Raw genomic sequence first — 21,247 nt, 5'->3', positions numbered from 1 at the left:
ATTTCAGTTTTTGAAACTTTTTTTTTTTTTACTCATTTGTCCTTCGTTTCCCTTTCCTCCTGCAAGTGGAGGAATATAAATATAAATATAAATAAATAACTTGTATTTAAGGACCGTTGCATACTATCCTCAAAGCTCCAGTCCAAAATTGTCTTGGCTGACCAACTTAGTGTAAAAGAAAAACCATGTACATTTTCGCTTTTGTTTTCACTGTTGTTTTAATGTAGATGATATGCTGATGTAACTTGCTTATTGTCAAGACAGTCTCAGTTCAATCACAGAGTTGAGTTGAGCTAAGGTACACTGTGCCATTTTTCCAATCCTCCAGACTGTGACGTCCAGCTGTTCTCTCCATCTGGTCTGCTCGAGAACCCTGTGAGAAATTTGTCGTCCTCCAACACTCAGTCTTGTCGAGTGTTCATTGATGCACCCCCTGCATTGAGGATACACATCAGAGCCCTGTCTGTGTTCAATACAACCTCCTCAGACTCCACATACGTTCTGGTGAGAGATCTGCTTTTTTCCCAAGCTGAACATTCATTGTTCATATTCATGCTTGTGTATTGAATACCTAACAATGTTTATCAGTAGGACAGTAATGTAGAGGACTAAAGAAAATATTAGCATAACACAACAGGAGGGGTATTACTGATGTTTATGATGACCAGCAGTCAAGCTGGATTTTCTGTCGAAAGCCACAGCGTGTCTGTTTTTGATTTCCCAGATCCGGGATGTGGATGCTGTAAAAACCACAGTCTTCAAAGGGACGCAGCTTTTCCAGTGGAGCTCTTCAGGGAGCAGGGCTGAAGTGGAATTCCATGGGGAATATCAGAACAGGAAGGGAACATTTAAAGCAGAGTATTCCTATGTTAAGCCGGAGGAAGCTAAGTTTGTGTATCCCTCACATGTGAAAGCCATCTAAGAACTTGTTTAAAGGTACATCATTCAAAAATGCCAATGTGGCTCAGCATAAATTAGAGCAGGACTAGCATGCACACAATTTACTATATGCTATGCACACAGCTGATTATACTATAGATGTACGATCACGTTTATTCACTACTATCTTCCTGTAAAATGTAGACCCAAAAGAAAAAAAGAAATATGTTTTTATTACACATTTTCTTTGCATTTATGTGGAAACTAGAGGTTTATATCTTTCTTTTCTTTCACACCTTGTAAAAACAAGTTTGCAGACCTTAAAGCTTATGTGTACTGTGTTCAAATGTATATTTATCACAATAAATATGTAGTAATAGATATACAGCAGTCCTTTTAAGAAGATTAAATAATAGGCAGAGAAAAACAGTGATATGGAATCAAAAGACTTTGCGTACGTCTACAGCAAACCTTCAAAACAGCAAACAAAGTAAACAGAAACGTTAAGTAACCAAACAACCAACAAAAAAGTATTGAAGGAGCATCTTAAATCGTTTTGTAGTGTTATGGTGGTGATTTTTCCACCAACTCTAATGATGCAAACTGAAAATGTTGTGGGACAAACATTTCAATAGTGGCAAGTTGCTCAAAGAAATAAGGGAGAGTTGTTGTTGTGCGTTCACATTGTGCCAGACGGCACCATGCAGGTACAGTAAATATCACTGTCAGGCATCCTTTGCCTTCTTATCCAGCCTGGGAGCCTTTTACTCAGGTCTTGTTGGCCTGTTCCTTTCACCAGTACAAAGCCTCACTCGGCAGGCTTGGCCGTCTGTTCCAGAAGAGCCTTCATGTCAAGCAATGCATCCTGAAGGGACCGAGCTAGTTTGGTGGCATTGGTGTCCTCACAGCTGTTGAAGGCCGTCACGGCGAAATTGATGTGGTCGTCCATTGGGTTGTAACAGACCCCATAACCGTCTGGGACCATGGGCCCAATACACATAACACAATCTGTCTTCGATCCAACCTGGCAAAGACATAAAGACACCACCTTGGGTTTCTTGTAGACATGTGCAGACATTGGTGTACAACATTATGTTAAGTAAATTCTTCAACAAAAGATGCTAATGTGGCTAACAATATATGAATGATGGTGGGGATCTTATTTTAATAAGCTTGGCTTTACTAGTTTTCATTTAGTATTAGAAACTCTTTTGTCCTTTAAAGGAATAGCCAAAATTCACACAGTTTTTCCCCTCACCTTGAACATAGCCAATCAGCCAAGACATGTTTGGTGCCTAAGGTTGGCTTCTTTAGTTTGGCGCAGGAGTTACAAGGCTAATGTAGCTAACAAGCATCGGAAGCTCATGACACCCAGTTGGCAATCTGCATGCTTAAATATCATATACTTGCCTTCAGTCACATCGTTAGCGGAGGTTATGTGTCATGTAGTTTATAGTAGTATAGGCAGTATTCTAACACAGCATTAAATCATGTATTACAGCATGCGTTATGCAAATCATTGGGAATTCCTGTCAACCCTGTCACTGTCAACTCATCCTGACTATTAGGCTAGCCTGTGATCTGTAATCTAAAAACACTTGGTAACACACCACCACACCACCACGTTGCTGTCACTGAAGTGCTGAAAATGATTCACCACCCAAATAATACCTGCTCTGTGGTGGTCCTGACCATTGAAGAACAGGGTGAAAGAGGGCTAACAAAGTATGCAGAGAAACAGATGGACTACAGTCTGTAATTGTAGAACTATAAAGTGCACCTATATGTTAAGTGGAGCTGATAAAATGGACACAGAGTGTAGAAACAAGGAGGTGGCTTTAATATATGGCTGATGGGTGGACAGTGTCAGAAACCACATAAGCAAGTCTGTTTGAGATTACTTATATATGTAAAAGGCAAGTTAATGATTTAGGCATGCAATTTGCAAGACGTTAATTGGAGAAGTATAAGCTGTTTCTTGTTGGCCTTGTAGCGCCAGCGCAAATCTAAAGAAGCAAACTTCAGACTCCAAACATGCTTTGTCATATGTGTCAACATTCAAGGTGAGGGGTAAATAGACCTATGAAATCGTGCACCATTCTATAGTTGGTGTAATGCGCATCTTAGGATCTCCGGGTCTAAGCTTGTCGTGCCCTGTGGTCAACTAAAATGCCCTGAAGCCAATATGTTTTGTCCTGTGTAACCCCCCTCAGTGTCTCTAGATTCTCTGAATTACAGTCATTCAGAATATGAATAATACTACAAACATGCTACAAGCATGCTAACAATCTTGAGCACTGAAATGTCGTTGCATGGAAACAAGTCTGCTTCTGAACAACACTGTATTTGCCAACACCAGCTGCTCAAATTGCAGCCTAAACTGCCTCTAAACTGCCACATTAGACAAAGATTGCTGGTTTGTGTGAGGTATTTGGGTGAGGTTGCCCATTTCATTATGTCAATTTAGCATGCAGCCTTGTTAGTGTGCATGTAGCAATAGCCATATTTTGGCTCCCTAACAGCCTCATGTTTCAGAGGATCTGGCAACAGAAGAGGGAAAACTGAACTCTTTTCTTTGGAGCATTCTTGTCTTTCCACCGGATGCAATTTTCCAAAACGCCATTTGTTTATAATAGATAAGAACAGCTTCCTAAAATAAACATGACACCAACTACAAGTTGACCACCATATCAGAGATCTATGGTGTAAATTAATTTTTACCAGAATTATTGCTTTAAAACTTTTTGACTGTGTCCTGACTTTTCTACATATTTTCAGAGCAACCAAATAACACCTAGTTCAGACCTTCATCTACAGAAATAAGAAAGCACGTACCTGGCTGGTGAAGAGGTTGAAATGCATGGCCACAGCATAGGAGGTATCCATGAAGATTTCAGGGAGAGAAGTAAGATCCTCAATGCCCTGCATCTTCAGGCCCAGCAGATGCCTGTCTATAGCCTGCCCATGGATGGCCTGAATATAGACAGATTGTGTCATTCTTGATCTGTTTATTATTTGCATCCATGAAAAGAATATGTGCTAGTTTATTGTAGGACTCCCACCGTGTGTGTGTAAGTTCGATGGGCTTTGATGGCGTTCTCCAACAGTGCCAGCTTCTCAGAGTTCTGCCAACAAAAGAGGTGAACATTAACATTGTCAAGCAGATTCTATCATAATGCTAATAAAAATGACCTGCAAATTCAGCCCTAGGTGACAATTATGTAAACTGTATATATGTTTGATGTGACAAGGATTTTAAGGGAGTCATCATCCCAGTGAAGGTGTTATCACCATTATTTTCTTATAGTACTGTGCAAAAGTCAGAGAACATGCTTCAAAATAGTCAGTGGTGTTCAAAAAAAGGAATTTTCAAAACTAGAGTTCAAAAAATGATTAAAAGATTCAGAGAAAATGGGACTCATAACAACCATGCAAGACCTTGTAGACCACCAAAACTGTCCCCATCAGATAAACAGCACTTGAAGCTCTAATCTTTGAGAGATCAAGCTCCAGTCCTGCTTCAGATCTGAAAAAATCCACAGGTGATTCTGTCCATCCTTCCACTGTGACAAGACATTCAACACTTGGAGTGTGAAAGGATTTGTAGCTGTCAGGAAGCCCTCACTCATAAAGGAAAATAGAATAAGAAAATTTGCAAAACAAACAAAGAAGCTGCTGGTGTTCTCAGAACAATGAACTGACCACCCCAGAGTCCAGACCTCAACATCACTGAATGTGTTTGGATTATTTGGATTGTGAGACTTATAAGACTGAACTTTGGAGGTGTGGAAAAATATCCCTGCAGGTTTTCTTGAAAAACTCTGGAAAAAGAATAACTTGTACTGGAAGTTAAATAAATAAATGGTGGCCTCTGACTTTTGCATATTACTGTATGTTGAAACTTTTGTTCATAACTTTGCCTGACCTGTTTGGACTGGTCGTCCATAGCTTGTACAAATTTCACCGACTCTGTGGAGGTTGTGCGGATGGCCTCTGTTCTGCCCAGCTTAAACATGCGTAGGGAAGCGCTCTCATATGTTGGGCAGCACATCTGGTACATCCTGACACAAGAACAAAACAAATTAGCAAAGGACTAATACAACTATTAGCTTATGGCCTTGAACTACTGCAAGAGCAATAAATGGTTTTGTTGAAGTGACTGGGTCTGGATGTTCTTCAAGGAACACTTACCCCTTTGAAGTCTAGAGTTACTACTGTTGTTTTGCCATTCTATTTTAATGTTATTCCATAATTACATAGTTAATTAGCAGTTTGTTTCAAAGGAGACCTTTTATGCTCATTTTCACTGTTCATAATTTTATTTTTGGGGCCTACTAGAACAGATTTACATGCTTCAATGTTTTAAAAACTAATTTTTCTCACACTGTACATCTCTATTCACCCTCTGTCTGAAATGGTCTGTTAGAGCTCTGATGCCTTTAAACCCCTCCTTCCGATGAGCTCAGTGTGCCCTGACTGGTCAGCTTGCCCACTCTGTTCTGAGTTTTCAACCGGCAGAGTGGTTCCACCTCTATACATTCCGCCCCTGTCTTACAGTCTGCAGACAGACCCTTCTCTTCTGAGCAGCTGTAAACACCAGTGTGACTGTTTGTCCAGTGGCGTTGGTTCTGCCGTATCAGTTTGAGCCAGAGTCTGAAAGTCAGGTCAACGTCTTCTCGACATGCTACAAAACTAAATAAACTCTTTCTGGCCTCCAGTACTTGCTGGGCATTGTGTGAGGGATGTGCCAAGCTGGCTGTTAGGCTGGCAAGAAAGACTGTGCTAAAAGATTGCGCCATCTTTTAACAAAGGAAAAGGTCTGGAATTCCAATGAGGCGTTTAAGGCAGCTGAGAAAAGTGGTTCCTGTGGGAGAGAATTACTCTATCTAGCATGACCTTTGAGCTTTGTAAGTTTGCAGACTGTTTTCATGCACAAAAAGCTGCATAACACACTAAAGGAAAGGGAAAAACTGGAAAAGCATAATAGATCCCCTTTCATTTTAAACCAGACAAACAGGTAAAAATGAAAAGAATGTTTTTTTTCTTTATGCTAAACAAGACTACAAACAACAATACCTTTCATTAAATATAAATCATAATAAAATACCTCTTCTTCAGTGTACAAACACAAATGTAGTGTGGATTAAAAGTTTACAATCGGCACATTTGAAAAAAATTCTCTACTTGAGTTATGAAGACAAAACAAGGAAAACACATTTACTCTATTATTTTGTCATTGCCAGAGATAACTGGCCACTGGCTACTGCTAGCCGTTATTCATTATTAATATGCTCACAATGACTAGTAGTGGCCAACTAGTTCCCATTAACTTTCATTCATTGTTAACTAGGCTAATAACACATGAAGTATTCTCTTTTTTATGAGCCTACAAATCTTTCTCTAGCACCATAAGGGTGTGAAAGTATGCAGCTTGAAATGCATGGGAGTTAAAACCTTGAGACATGCAAGAACAGGCCCTCCTGATGTTACATGTTGCCAGTGCTCATAAACCATCTAGTCGATATTTCCAGATGCGTCATGATTGTTATTGTTTTTAGCAGACAGCACTGGGTTCTAACACACCTGTAGTAGGCCAGCTGCAGAGCCATTTGGATGAAGGCGTCTGGACTGGTTTTATACGACTTCAGGTATTTCCTCCCATAGTGAGAGAAGTTGAGCACTCGAACATCCAGGTCATGAACCATTCTGAAAAGCAGGACTCCAGTTACAACACATGAATCATTTATTGGGAAATAAATGGAGCAAGGGAGAGTTTCAAATTCAGCTCTGACTAACACTGCATTCCTGTTTATGTTGACAGAAGTCAAGAGTTCTTACTTTCGTTTTGCTATACTATTCAAATTGAATTTTGTCACTGTCAGAACAAAACCTCCAAATCTTCTAACTTAACAGGAGGAGGAAAAAAACATTCTCAACTTTGAATGAAAGTTTTTTCCAAGTAATTTGGACCATTTTATTGGTCTGTTCATCATGAAATGTTAACACAATATAAAGAGCAACTGGAGTCTCAAAATTATGCAAAAATTGTAAATGTTTTGACACAACAGTGACACTGTGACTACGCACTGACAGTGCACTTCCAACTTGTCATTAAAGGACAAAAATGTGGCATAAATATAAAGGATGTCCAGACATAAGCAAAAGCTTGAACTCCCCAAAGTCAGATGACATTTTGTTGATTTTCTAAGTGAAAATAAGTGAACACATCCAGGAAACACAAATAAATTGGCATTTTTCTGCAATTTTTAGAGCACAACTTCGGTTTATTTGAGTTTAACATGTTAAAAAAAATTTAACATAACATATTAAATGCGCCATAACCTTCGTAAATGTGATATTTTATGTATTTTTTCCATTTTGCATATTTCTTTCTGCAAAACAAAACTATGTGCACAACAAAAGACTTTTCATCACATTCAAGCTTACGATCTAGTCTTTTGACTGAATTTCTCAGCTTTTTCAATGAGCTATGAATGAGAAATAATCCATATCAAATGACGGCATGTTTTTGTTACTGCTGGTGACCCCTAAGCTGTACTTCTAGTCCCATTAAGGGAGAGAGATTCATATTAAAAGCACTCACATGTTCATGTTTTGCTTGGCTTTCTCGATGTCCTTCTTGATTTCAGGTGTTATGTTGAAGCGCAGTTTCAGAGGCATGGACAGTGGGATCATGGGAGCTCGTATCATCTCTGTTCTCTTCCTATTGAAAGCAATAGGTACAACATTTTAATGATAGAAATGCTTATTAAATAATATATGGTCTACTCTCATTTAGCCTGTCATTGTAACTAAAGCACATTCTTAACCTTTTTGTGGAGGAATTATCAAAACAATGCCACAGCAATGGTTCCACTGGATTAGTTTATGGCAGATGTATGTATGGTCAACATATGGTAGATACTGTAGATTTAAGTGAGTTATTCCGAAATCTTTACTGTTGAAGGTTGAAGTAATACATACTGTTTTGCAGGTTACAGTGATCCCTGACAAACCCACAGCACCCCTATGCTTTTCTCTTTGATGCATGCTTTCGTTTTCATTTGTGGTCAGAGTACACATAACACATAACGTAACTTAATCACATGGACATGTTTTGAAAACATACAGATCCTTACATATACTCCACCACATGGTCCACTAGGTACACGATGGGAGGTCCCTCTGCTGGGGCGTGCTCATAGGTCAGTCCACACGATCCGTCCTCCCCCACTATAAACTGCAGAAAAGTGGCAGAGCAAACAACATGAAGATAGAGAGCACTTCTCAGATCAGCTAGACTGAAGATTGTTCAGATAGACTCAATGGAACTATTCTCTAAATGACCTTGTGTTCTTAGGCAGCCTAGAGTCCATTGTGTTACATATTCTGAAAAAAATCATATCGCTGCTGTTGGAACAAAACCTCGTATCTCCAAAATAATAACTTTATGGAAGAAAGAAAAAACAACTCTACGTGTAATGTAAGTCAATGGAACCAGACTTTTTTTTTTTCTTAGTCATTTTGGGTCGTTTCTTCTGGTCCATTCATTATGAAATTTACACACAATGTAAATGACAACAGGCATTTTCAAACGATATTAAAAATTTGAAAACGGCAAAATTGGAGATATGAGGTTTTGTTCTGAAAGCCACGATATGTCATATTGTCATATTTCGCCATTTCGCCCGCTCTTGTCTATGTGTACAGTAATGGGAAAACAAGTACTCAGACACTTTTGTGTTTGTTTTTTAAAGTAGTTCCAGGGCACATCTACTTCAGATGAACACACATAATGTCTTTTGACTTTGTACTTTGATAGGGAAGGTAAGAGAGAAGCCAGAAGTCATTCTAATAGAATTACTGGATGACCTGAAAGCTTCTGAAACAACAGAGCAATACGTAATGAACTGCACCACAATGACCTCCATTTCTACATCCCACACAAAACCTCTGTTAAAAAGCAGAGATGCACATCTAAAATTTGCACATGAGCATTCTGACCAATCAGAACAATAGACTCGGTCAGATGAACCGAAATTCTTTAAGAAGGTTTGGGCACATGACCTTTACAACACCATGCCCACAGTGAAGTATGAAGGTGGGAGCATCATGATATGGAGCTGCTTCTCTGCAAATGGTGAAAACTAAGGAAACATGAAAGGAGTAATGTACCGGGACATATTAGAGGATAATGAAATCTAACTGGACGAAAAAATGAATCTGGGAAAAAGATGGACGTTTCGACAAGACAATGACCCAAAACATACAGCCAAAATAACTCAAGAGTGGCGTTAAAAAAAGAAGGTGAAAGTGCTCGGCATTGCCCAGCCAGTCTCCTGACTTGAATCCCACTGAAAAGTTATGGAGGATTTTGAAACTGTGAGTCCACCGGAGGGATCCTTGTATCCTTGGGCCACTGAAGACTCTTTGCCAAGAGTGATGAGCCAAAACTGAACCACAATTCTCCAAAAAGCTAGTTACCTCTTACTGTAGCCGTCTCAGAGCTGCAACTGCCAACTCCAGCTTTGCAACAAAGTACTAAAGTTATTCATTTGTGTTGTCAAAAGACATATGCTTAGATATTTAGACTGGAAGACTATTGAATAACAAAAAAGTGTGTGAATACTTGTTTCCCCTCACTGTATGGGGGCTCTAGCACTGACCTGCAGCGTTTTATCAAACCAGCGGTTTCCACTGTTCCAGCGGCTTCCTCCACCATGCAGCATCTGGGCAGCTACTTTGCTGTAGTAAATGTCCTCTGACACTCGTGGCATTGGGGCATCCAGACACACTAAGAAGATGCTCTTCTGGATGGCCCGCACCGACTCTTTATTCGTCTTGTCTGTAATACATACACAAGCGCGCACACACACACACTAGGACTACCACTATGGTCTTGAAATATACAGCAAAAGCAATATTAGTTATGATGTAATCATGACTAAGTGGGAACTGGTGAAGTTTCAGACATCAAAGAAGTAAAAATCCAATTGAATGTGCCTCAAATCCATAATTTTTTTTGAAAGGTCTGAGTTTTCTAATCCGTGCTGTCATTTCAACGTCATTCAATACAGGCAGTGTCCATAGAACAAGGTGTAGTAGCATATAGAATTTTCAGTGTCTGGTTGCGTACGATATGCTATTTGTGTATAACGCTGACAAACACAGGAGGGTCCTGGGATAACTGTAGGGTTAAGTCCTACCGTACAAGGTTTCCAATCAAACTGCATGCTTTTTGGCACTATATTAATGGTGAACTGCCATCGCCTTCAGCCACTTTTAAAATAAATGAAGCGCTAACCAAACAGCTGTTTGATTCAACTATAAATGTTTTTTAAGAGCTTTTTATACACATACAGCAGCCAAACAAGCACTAACTTACTGTGCACATCCATTTATTTTTAACTGGCCTTTAACAGCTGAAACTGCATGGATGCTTTTAGATGGGAAGTAGGAGACTCCCAAGTTGGAAATTTCCAAGTTCCCAATTGTCATGAACGCAGCATTACTACTGTTGCATGTAGATACATAACTACATCATTACAAGTTATTACATAGTTTGTTGCTTAAAGAATGATGTCAATATTTCATTTGCATTCTGCACCAACAGCTTCAAGTTCAAGCTTCAAAATTATTCTGTTTGTTTTAATGTCCAAAAATTTAAAACAGTCAGTAAGACAGTATGTACAACAATAAATTGACCAAATAATAAAGTATCTCATCTTTTACTTATAAAAACTGAAGCGGTATAGATTGAAAGTTCAGAATCTGCCTTATATTTGTAATTTTTTTAAATGCGTCACTTTTGCTTAGTTTCAGCATTTTGTCTATTCCGGCTCATTCGCAAACTTATTATGAAACAAATTATTGTAATACATATTCTGTATACCTATGTCATATTAACATATTTCTGTCATATTGCCCACTCTTACAACTGTATGCAAACGTTTAGGCACCCCAGGCCAAATTACATGCTTTGTTGATTTTCTAAGTGACAATAGGACATACATTCTCTACAGAGAACACACTTCTGCACATTTGAATGCAATTTGAATACTGTTTATTTGCTGAATTTAACATATTGGGGGAAAAAAACATTAAATATGACCTGTCAAAAAGTTATGGCACACATTATAATCTATGTTTTTTCTGATATGTTCAACTCAGAAAATAAAACAGAAACTGTGCACTGAAATTTGCAGAAAACTGCCATATTTAACTATATTTTCTGTTCACTTATTTTCAAATAAAAAAAAAATCAACAAAACATATAATTTGACCAGGGATGTTCAAATTTTTGCATTTGACTATATGTGTATGTATGTGGGCTCAGAGACACATAGATTTTTGACAATTCATCAACAGTGTCTCATCAACACTTCCACCTAAACGCTAACTCAAGCTGTGTCAGCTGTGTAGTACTGGGGTAGATCACCTTTGATAAGGTTGTTGTAGGCCTTGCCCCAAGTGTTGCGGTGGTTGGAAGTGAGGATGCCGATGGGCTCTTTATTGGTCTGTAAGGAAGAGTTCCAGATCTTCTCCAGCTGCACATAGATCTGGTCCACCGTCAGTGGGGTGCCATCACTGTTGTATACATCCAGGACAAAAAACTTGGAGAGAAAAACAGAGAAACGGCTATAATATAATGACGACCTGCAGCAAAAGCCATTTGCTTCTTAAGTTTTGCCGCTGTGTGGCTAACAAATAACAGAAGCTTAAATCCATCCTCAAATTGCGAAAATTTGCTTATGTGGTTTTTAGCACTGTACAAGATCCTGTACAAGGACCCCCACGGACCCTCACAGAGCAGGACCCTCACAGAGCAGGTGTGTCTGATCCACTCAGACCAGCGCAACACACACTTACACACCACCACCACGTCAGTGTTACTGCAGTGCCGAGAATGATCCACTACCCAAATAGTACCTGCACTGTGAGGGTCTATGGGGTCCTGACCATTGAAGAACAGGGTAAAAGGGGGCTAACAAAGTATGCAGAGAAACAGATGGACTACAGTCTGTAATTGTAGAACTACAAAGTGCACCTATATAGTAAGTGGAGCTGATAAAATGGACAATGAGCGTAGAAACAAGGAGGTCATAATGTTATGGCTGATCGGTGTATAACATAATGATATGCAGGAAATGCATAACAACAACATGGAGTAGCAATGGTTACAGTTGTGTTTAAGCAGTTAGTGGTTATATCAGTCCAATAATTCCAATTTGTCAGAACTGTCACAATATAAAAGCTACAGTACTGCTCAAAAGTGGAACCACTTTTTGTATTAATAATTATGTCAAATTAAGTACAAGTCATTCATTTTTTAGCAGAAAAGATATATTTAACAGAAAAATGACACAGAAGCCTCAACAACTAAATACAATTTCAATTTTTTAAAATTTTTTTATGGGGGTCCACTCTTTACTTTAATTACAGGTTCCATTCCTTTCAGGAGACTTGTTTTCAGTTTTTCAAAAAAATCTGCAGGGCTATTTTTCCACACCTGCAAAGTTCAGTCTTAGAAGTTGGTTGCATTTTCTGCTTCTCACGGTACAAGTTATCATCACACATTCAGTGATGTTGAGGTCTGTCTGGACTCTGGGGTGGTCAGTCCATTGTTCTGAGAATACAAGCACCTTCTTTGTTTTATTTGCAGGATTTTCTTTTTTTTTTTACTCTCCTCAGCAACGGCTTCTTGACCACTACATATCCAGATTTTTTCAGATCTGAAGTAAGAGTGGAGCTTGATTTTCTCCTCTTTCTCAAAGATGAAAGTCTTGTTTATCTGATGGTTATAGTTTTGTTGGTCTACCAGGACTTGCACAGTTATTAGGAGTCCCATTTTCTCTGTATCTAATCATTTTTTAAACTTCAGTTTTGGAAAAAAAAACTTTTTTTTTTTCACTTTTCCTTTGACTTTATCTTTCCTTATACAAGTGAATTCTCTTATATATGTCCTGAAAATGAATAACTTGTATGTAATGGCAGTTTTGACTGAAAATTAAATTTGACTTTTGCATAGTACAGTATAATAATCACCTATTTATAGTAATTATCTAGCATTGTTTGATTATATAGCAACCTTCACTGTACCATATTATACTTTGCATTGTCTCATTCAGTGGGACCAAGATCGCCCTTTTTCATGGAGCTCACCTGAAAGTTATGAACCACAGTGATGTGTGTCGAAGGCATTTTTCCAGTGCCGTAGTTCACCACAGTGTCTTTCTTGGGTCCTGGTATTCGACATGATGTCAGCACCTGATAATACTGGTCCATACATAAAGGCTTTCCTCCAAGGTACTCAAGAGGCAGTGTTTCACTGTAACAGGGGTTATGCTGGTCAGCGGACAGCAATAAAGAAAATCAGCTGCTGTGATTCAGATACACATATAAATATGACTCACTTGTCAATCATTTGTTTGAAGTCCAAAACCCCAGCGATCAATTTGGCAGCAAACCTGTACAGATGGAACGTACTGTTAGTTTCTAACCCCCTAAATGTTCTAACCCCCCTAAATTGTGTATAAAGTTTAAAAAGTACAAAACTTCTATAATGTAAAAGGGAATTCCACCAAATGTTCAAATTTTTTGCCTCATAAGTTGCATAATTTAACCATTAAGACAAATTCTTTCAGAGTGGTTTTTTTGTGAAATGCTCTGTTTTGGAGAAAGTCAGATTTCACAGTGTTGGTGATTGGAACCAGATGCCCTAATGCCTCTAAAATCTCGCTTGCAGAAAACTTATTTTTCAGATTTCTATCATCAACATTACATATAAAAACTCTGTGTGGGTTTGGAATAGTACACCCCAAAAAAGTTGGGAGGGGGCCTGTTTACCACTGTGTTTCATCACCTCTTCTGAAAAGCAAAAGTTCTTTGTGATTTTATGTTGAGAAACGTTATTCTTGAATTGTTGCACTATTTGATCGTGCAGTCTTTCACAGAGTGGTGAACCCCTCCTCATCTTTACTCCTGAAAGACTTTTATAAACAATCATGTCACTGACCTGTTGCCAGTCAACCACCAGGTGTTTGTTTAGCATTACACTTTAAACTTTAAAACTTTACCAGCCTTTTGTTGCCCCCATCCCAACTTTTTCGGAATGTGTTGTTGGCATCAAATTCAAAATGGGCGTATATTTTTCAATAAACAATAAAATTTCCCAGTTTCAACATCTGATATGTTGTCTTTGTACTATTTTCAATGAAGTATAGGGTTTAAATGATCTGCACATCATTGCATTTGCACAGTATCCCAACTTTTTTGGAAATGGAGTTGTAAATAAAATGGTTATATCTGTGTTGTAGACATTACAACACCTGGTTCTTATCACAACCACTGTAAAGTCATAAGTTTCTCTATAGTTTTACATTGTGAATGAATCTCAATGATGCAGAATTTCCCTTTAAGAAAAACTTCTTTACACTGTAGTCCATGAAGTTCGCAATGTAGCTCCTGTAATTGACCTGCATGTTGTTTACCAATAAGGGAAAAAGCACTGGGACCAAGAGGGTTAAAATCCTTGGCCCCCATAGTTGCTGCACACAGCTTCCTGTGTGTAAACAACACCACCCCAAGGGACAATGTACACAGATTTGGGGCAAGTCTGGACGGAGAACATGGTTGAAAAGGAGGTTTGTGGCACTCGTCAGTACGCTGTCTGTGGTTGGCACAGATCTTGACCATGGATCATTCTGCAAAAGCTGCTATGTGCAGCAAACCAAGCTTAAAATAGCAATAGGTATGGAAGAAGCCTGCATAAAGGTCAGCCTGCAACTTAAACCCCATAATCTCTGTATCAACATACAACAGCAGTATAGTAGAGAGCACTAAACGTCTTCATGCTTTTCAAGAAACAATAAATCATGATTAATTTAGAAAATTAGAGGTATGGAAATAAATCTGTGCTATTCGGCTCTATGCTATTACATTCACCTCTATTCGGTTCTGTTCCACTCTAATCTACTCTATTCTATTCAATTCTATAAAACTCTTAACTAATCTGCTCAATTCTATTCAGTTCTTTGGACTCTATCTAATCTACTCTGTTCTATTCTGTTCAGTTCTCCTCTATTCAGTTTTGTTCCACTCTATCTAATCTACTCTATTCTGTTCAATTCTATTGAACTCTGTATAATCTACTCTATTCTATTCTGTTCAGTTCTCCTCTATTCAGTTCTATAGAACTCTATCTAGAGTGACAAACCCAAATTTTTTTCACAGAGGGTTTGAATTTTGCAGAAATTAGTATGTCGAAACAAGTTTAAACATCCGTTACAACTAAAGTAAAATGATGAAGCAGAAGCTGAACTCCAGAACTCCAGAACTCCAGAACTTAAGCTCCTGTGAGTTGGTGACTAACTTATTTAGCAGAATGGGCTGTTACCCAGTGTCTGTGGTTTTGAATTCCACTGGCTAAAAGAAAAAAAAACATTGGGTAACTTTTTATGTCATGGTTGATACGTCTTCTTTGTTTTTCCCTCCAATGTTTAATGAAAAAAAGCATATTGGAGCAAAACCTTATTGCACTCAAAATCATTTGCTTTTTTTTATGCATAAAAATGGACTTGGTGGAAAAAGACTAAACATTAAAAGAATAATACAGGTACCCCAGATGTAGTTAATTAGCAATAACATAAGGGTCCACAGGGTCCTAATCCGCATCTACAAATCTGTGCAACCTTAATGAAGAGCTGGATGCAGTTTGAGTGGATTGAAAGACGTTTTTGGTGATGTATTTTTACAGAAACATTGTGGGCTGTTTGGGTGACTATTGAGTTCTAGTGTTTGTTAGCAATGTTAGCCTCGCAGCTCCAGTTCTAAACTAAAGAAGCAAAAATTGGACAAACTGATCATCAACGTCTGTGGAAAACTGTGCAAATGAGATTTTTCACCAAAGCATTCCTTTAAACTATAATTAACTCAAAATTTGTAATTAGAATTAGAATTATAAAAATAATGTTTCTGATGGTGTTTTCACTGTGTAGCTGTGCACGAATGTGACAGGATAACTAAGACACAGATCACTAACACATACAAAATGGAAAGAAAAAAACGAATAAATTTTGCATTAAATTCCAGTCGTTAACAATGAATTGATAAGTGGACCCAGTCCTATTGTTCTCTTTAATTCCACACTGTTCTATTATTTTCAAATCTATTCTTTTAACGTAATTCTGCTCTACTCTACCATATTCTGTTCTAGGTTATACTACTCTGCTCTATTCTATTGTTATACTCCTAATTTATTTACTCTGCTATATTCTGCTCTATTGTATCCCATTCAGATCATGCATCTAGCATCTTACAACAACCAAGGATACGAGAGTTGGGGTTGTCTGATAGTCCATCGTTACAGAGTGTACCTCATTTGTCCCTGGCGGTCTTGAAAGTGCATTGGGGGTAAGACCACCCCAGGGCTAGTGTACACAGCAACTGGCATACGGGAGTCCAGGTAGGCCGACTGCATCCACCACTCAGAGAGCTGCATCATGCAACAAAGGATTTGCACAGCATTAGAGAAGTTAGGATACAGTAATCTGTCTGAGTGTCATGCTCAATTGTGCATGCGACTGTACACACCCAGTTCTCAGTTTTGCGGGCTCTCCTCTCCAGTCCCCTCTGCAGCCTCTCTCCCACCCCACCGCACCGGAGGAATTCGGCCACAAGAGCACGCGTGTGTTCCAGCTCCTCCTCAGTGACCAGCGGCTCCAGCATGGCCAGGTAGCGCTCACACGTCTGTTTAAGTGGCGGGACAGGGAGTTTGGGCAGACCCTCCTGATGTGCAATGGAGCGAATGGACAGCTGAAGTCCCACCACCGGCCTCACCAGGTGAGAGGGCACCCCTACGCCCACCCTGGACTGGAAGGCAGGAAAGAGAATTTACATTTCTGCAATGTTTTCTAGTCTCTGAATAATAAGCCTTAGGATTTAACATGCATAAGAATTTAAAGGAGAACATGGCTTGGAAATCAGTGTCATATCACACTGCACTGTGGGATTGTTCCACCATAATGGCAGGGTTTGTTCTTTCTTTACCTGCTACAAATACACCCACTCTGAGAGCTTAAAGAGATCACTGTTTTATTGTTTTTTTGTTTTTTTCAAGTGAAAAGGGATGTATGCAACTTTATAGAGATGCCAAACAATATATGGACAAAAATGGACATATTGATGGTGTGGATTCATACAAACTCCCAAAAAGTGAATAAATGATCTGGATGTGCTATCTTGTCTTTCATTCCTAGACTTTCTTCCTACATGTGGTCTAAGAGCCAATTCTTTTGACTATTTTATCATTTTCACTCAAAAATAAGTCAGTCAAAGCCCATGTACAGTTTAAATCAGCCACTGGCATATTTCACACAGTTACTGGCATTTTTTGCTCAGATTCAGGCATATTTTGCTCAGTTACTGGCATATTTTATTCTGCCTCTGGCATATATCACTGAGTACTAGCATATTTCACTTAGCCACATATTCCACTCACTTACTAGCATATTTCACTCAGTTACTGGCATATTTCACTCAGCCACTGGCATATTTCACTCAGCCACTGGCATATTTCACTCAGTTACTGGCATATTTCACTCAATTACTGGCATATTTCACTCAATTACTGGCATATTTCACTCAGCCACTGGCATATTTCACTCAGTTACTGGCATATTTCACTCAATTACTGGCATATTTCACTCAGTTACTGGCATATTTCACTCAGCCACTGGCATATTTCACTCAGTTACTGGCATATTTCACTCAATTACTGGCATATTTCACTCAGCCACTGGGATATTTCACTAAGCCACTGGCATATTTCACTCAGTTACTGGCATATTTCACTCAGTTACTGGCATATTTCACTAAGCCACTGGCATATTTCACAGTTACTGGGATATTTCACTCAGTTACTGGCATATTTCACTCAGTTAAATGCATATTTCACTCAGTTACTGGCATATTTCACTATTTCACTGGCATATTTTACAGTTACTGGCATATTTTATTGTAGGCAGGCTTTTAGGCAGCCTAGCTAGTTAGCAAATTAATGATACTGTTACCGTGCTGTACTTTAATTAACCCCACAAAAATCTTTAGTAGATCACATGTAGCTTAAAGTTTACTTCAAAACGGCAGTCAATGTCTTTGTGATAAACTAATGTTAAACATCTCTTTTCCTCATAGTTAATGTTACCTGCTACACTATATATCACATCATATTTCCAACAGCAAGTTTGTGAGGAGTTATTTAGCTGATATGAAACACAAATTTACTAAATGATTTTATTAAGTCTATATGAGTAGAGAATAAAATGAGCTTAGACGTTTTATGTTTTATCTCATTGCAATGCTTTCTATGTACTATTTGACTAGTGCTACATCCAAGTAGTTGAATTAAACTTACTTTTAATTCACACAAGCTTGACCCCTACAACTTGAGGCCAGCAGAGGTCCTCCATGCAGCTGGGCTTCGAATTCACAACCCACAATGTTACAGTACATTCTGTCTACAGTCTATGCTAGCCAAGAGATAGAGCTGTACATGTGAAAGGGGTAATATTCTGACATTTAGTCTCTTCAGCTACAGCTTATTTTTAGCCAATCTGACTTTCAGCAAGTCAGCTTGCTAACACTGTAAAGGTGCTTCATACAAACCCAATCCTTTATCTGACCAGTCCTATAACTGTGTCTGTGAAAGCACCGTTTACTACATTTTTGATATATTTAGTGTTTTTATGTCTTTTCTTCTCATGGCATTTTTTGAAGAATTCAGTGGGCCCTGCTTACAGCAGCAGTATCTGGTGGAACTAGACACTAATCACTGCATTTGTTCCCTTTGCAAGGACTAAGATGGTGGTGGAATGAAGGGAGTGTCTCTAACAGACTGACAGGAGATCTATGTAAAGCATTCTGTCCTAAAACCTAGTTCCAAATGATATTACTCTTACCTACCCTCAAGTATATCTGTGAGGAAATAAAACATACTTTTTATTCATTTACATTTTAGTCCTTTACATTAAGTTCCTAACTTCTTTTTTAGAATTAATCAGGTTGTTTATGTTACTGTGCCTTTAGGATATATAGTTCATGTATATACAGATACTGTATGTCGCTGCTGTCGGAAGAAAACCTTGTATCTCCATTTTTGTCGTTTTTCAGTTTTTGACATAATTTGAAAATGCCTGTGGCTCTTTACACTGTATGTAAATTTCATGAAGAATGGACCAATTGAAACAGCGCAAAATGACTTGGAAAAAAGTCTGTTTCCATTGACTTACATTAAAACTAAAGTAGCTGTTTTTCCTTTTCATGTAAAATTACCATTTTGGAGATACAAGGTTTTCTTCCGACAACAGCGATATGTAGATATTTATTTTAACTGGCTCTTCTTGGAATGAAACACTCCTTATAACTTCAGTGTGAGTGGGCGGGGCTAAACTGCTCTAGGCTGAATAGGTAGATGTATGTGGGTCACTCTACCACTGCGGTGGCAAATGGTCTCCCACAATACTGAAGCCATGAAAATGAGCTCAAAATAAGAATAAACCACAGAAAGTGGATGTCTGTGCATTTTCTATTGTATTCTTAATTAAGCAACAAAAAAACCTATTACAATTCTTCTTTTAGAATGTAGTTGAGTGATTTTAGTCATGTTGTGCATGAAAAACAGTATAACACAGCAGGCACTTCACAGATTCTTACGTATTATGAACAATTTTAATGATTTGAAATTATTGTCCGTCCTATGTGTAAACTATTTTAGTAATAAATATTGTCCCAAGATTTTCTGTTAGCGGTATTACAGAAATATAAAATGTAGTTAAAAAAAACACAGGAAATTTGGATATCAAAGGATTTTCAAAGAAGGAAAGATTAAGTAATCCACATGAGTGGACTCTCTTCCCTTGTTTCTGATAAATGTGGTTAAAACACTGACAGCTCTGTGTGACACAAGAAGACTGATTCAGTGGTGTTACTCATAAACATTTTAAAACTGAAATAAAATAACATGAATGCAATATTTATAATGTTTTACATAAAACGTGACATTGAAACTAAAGTTGGCAGTGCACTAGATTTTAGAAAAGCTCAGATTTGAGTGATTTTGTCAGTGGTGTTATGATGTTACTGGTGTTTTTATATGTTCAACATAACAGAGAATGCTTTAATATGAATCACACATCAACCACCACTGCACCAGTGGAATGAGTGACCCAAAAGGCAAGGAAACGTGGGCTTTCCATGATATGGGCTTTTTAAGTGTAGTTTTAGGCGCCTCTGCATATTGAAATTCTAGCAGGCTAACTCTTGGAGTGTTATCTTGAGCCTCTTGCGAAAAAAAAAATGCAACATCCCTTGCAAATATTTTGCGATCCCTTGCCAAATCCCTTGTATTTGTAAGGAGCCGCAAAATCATTGCGAAAGAGCGCAAAATCATTGAGAGAGAATGAAAAACCACTGTGAGGGAACACAAAATCATTGCAAGAGAACAAAATCATTACGAGGGAACATAAAATCATTACAAGGGAATGCAAAATCACAAAATTACAGCATGGGAACACAAAATCGTTGTGAGGGAACAAAAAAATATTGCGAAGGAACGGGAAATTTTCCGGAGGGAACGCAAAATCATTGTGAGGGAACCCAAAGCGTTTACCCTTTTTAACCATCATAGACGTATCTTTCAGTGGGGGAGAACCAGCAGGTCCATGTTTTGTTTTGAGTCTCTGTGCCAAACTGCGACCCTCACGCCCCTCTGTTTGTAATGTGAGATCAGCCTGAGACTGCCCGGTCACTCTGCTCGAGTCAGCTTTAGCGAGCTGAGCTCTTTTAAAAGGTCATTAACAGCTTCAGTCAGTCTGCCCTCCTTCGCACTGTAAACACACAGCGCGCTTTTCACGCTTTTCACCCCTTTGATCATTAAAGTATCGCTGCTCACGCGCAGCTGTCAGAAAAGGTAGCCGCATTTAAGCCACTCACGCCACATCGATCAGATCACGAATGTAAACTATAAAGCGCTGATAAACGTCAGGAAACACACAGACTAAACGTGTTGAAGTGCATTCCAGTAAAAACACTCGCCCCGCAGCAGATCACCTCCTGTGTCTGCTCGCCCAGGCGAGGTCAGGGCGGAGCGGACAGAGCACAACACGCCGATTTAACGCTTTACTCTTCCCCTCAGAGCTGACCATCATTCAGACTCACCGCCGCTCTTGCCAGGACACTCAGCATGATTTCAGGAACGGTCCCGCCGACTTTACAGACTGGTGGTCGTGGGTAAAAAGTCCCCCTGACATTCTGCGCTCCAAGGACGAGCAGAGAAAAGTTTCTGTCAAAGTTTTGCGCACATCTGCGCCCC

The 21,247-nt window shown here is 38.8% G+C and overlaps 2 protein-coding genes across 3 annotated transcripts in view; one reads left to right on the top strand and one right to left on the bottom strand.

The window, feature by feature from the left end:
* adamts13 (ADAM metallopeptidase with thrombospondin type 1 motif, 13) overlaps positions 1–1,264 on the top strand; it is a 26,645-nt gene extending 25,381 nt beyond the window's left edge. For both annotated transcript variants that reach the window (XM_036578591.1, XM_036578592.1), the window contains 2 exons: positions 329–504; positions 725–1,264. In XM_036578591.1, coding sequence (XP_036434484.1) covers positions 329–504; positions 725–922 — 374 coding nt within the window. In that variant the 3' untranslated portion in view covers positions 923–1,264. The remainder of the gene's footprint in view (positions 1–328; positions 505–724) is intronic.
* zgc:154046 (uncharacterized protein LOC562075 homolog) lies at positions 1,025–21,247 on the bottom strand. The gene is made up of 14 exons (XM_036578593.1): positions 21,094–21,247; positions 16,471–16,749; positions 16,254–16,372; positions 13,293–13,346; positions 13,042–13,207; positions 11,318–11,492; positions 9,546–9,724; positions 8,019–8,119; positions 7,484–7,603; positions 6,463–6,585; positions 4,805–4,940; positions 3,942–4,004; positions 3,715–3,852; positions 1,025–1,903 (listed from the first exon to the last, which is right to left on the bottom strand). Exons 1-14 carry the CDS (start codon positions 21,118–21,120, stop codon positions 1,688–1,690), a joined length of 1,896 nt encoding a protein of 631 aa, XP_036434486.1. The 5' UTR covers positions 21,121–21,247; the 3' UTR covers positions 1,025–1,687.

Source organism: Colossoma macropomum, unplaced genomic scaffold (assembly GCF_904425465.1).
Source record: "Colossoma macropomum unplaced genomic scaffold, Colossoma_macropomum, whole genome shotgun sequence".
NCBI classification, from domain to species: Eukaryota; Metazoa; Chordata; class Actinopteri; order Characiformes; family Serrasalmidae; genus Colossoma; species Colossoma macropomum.
The sequence above is the reverse complement of the archived record's forward strand: the minus strand, read 5'-3'. Positions and strand labels throughout refer to the sequence as shown.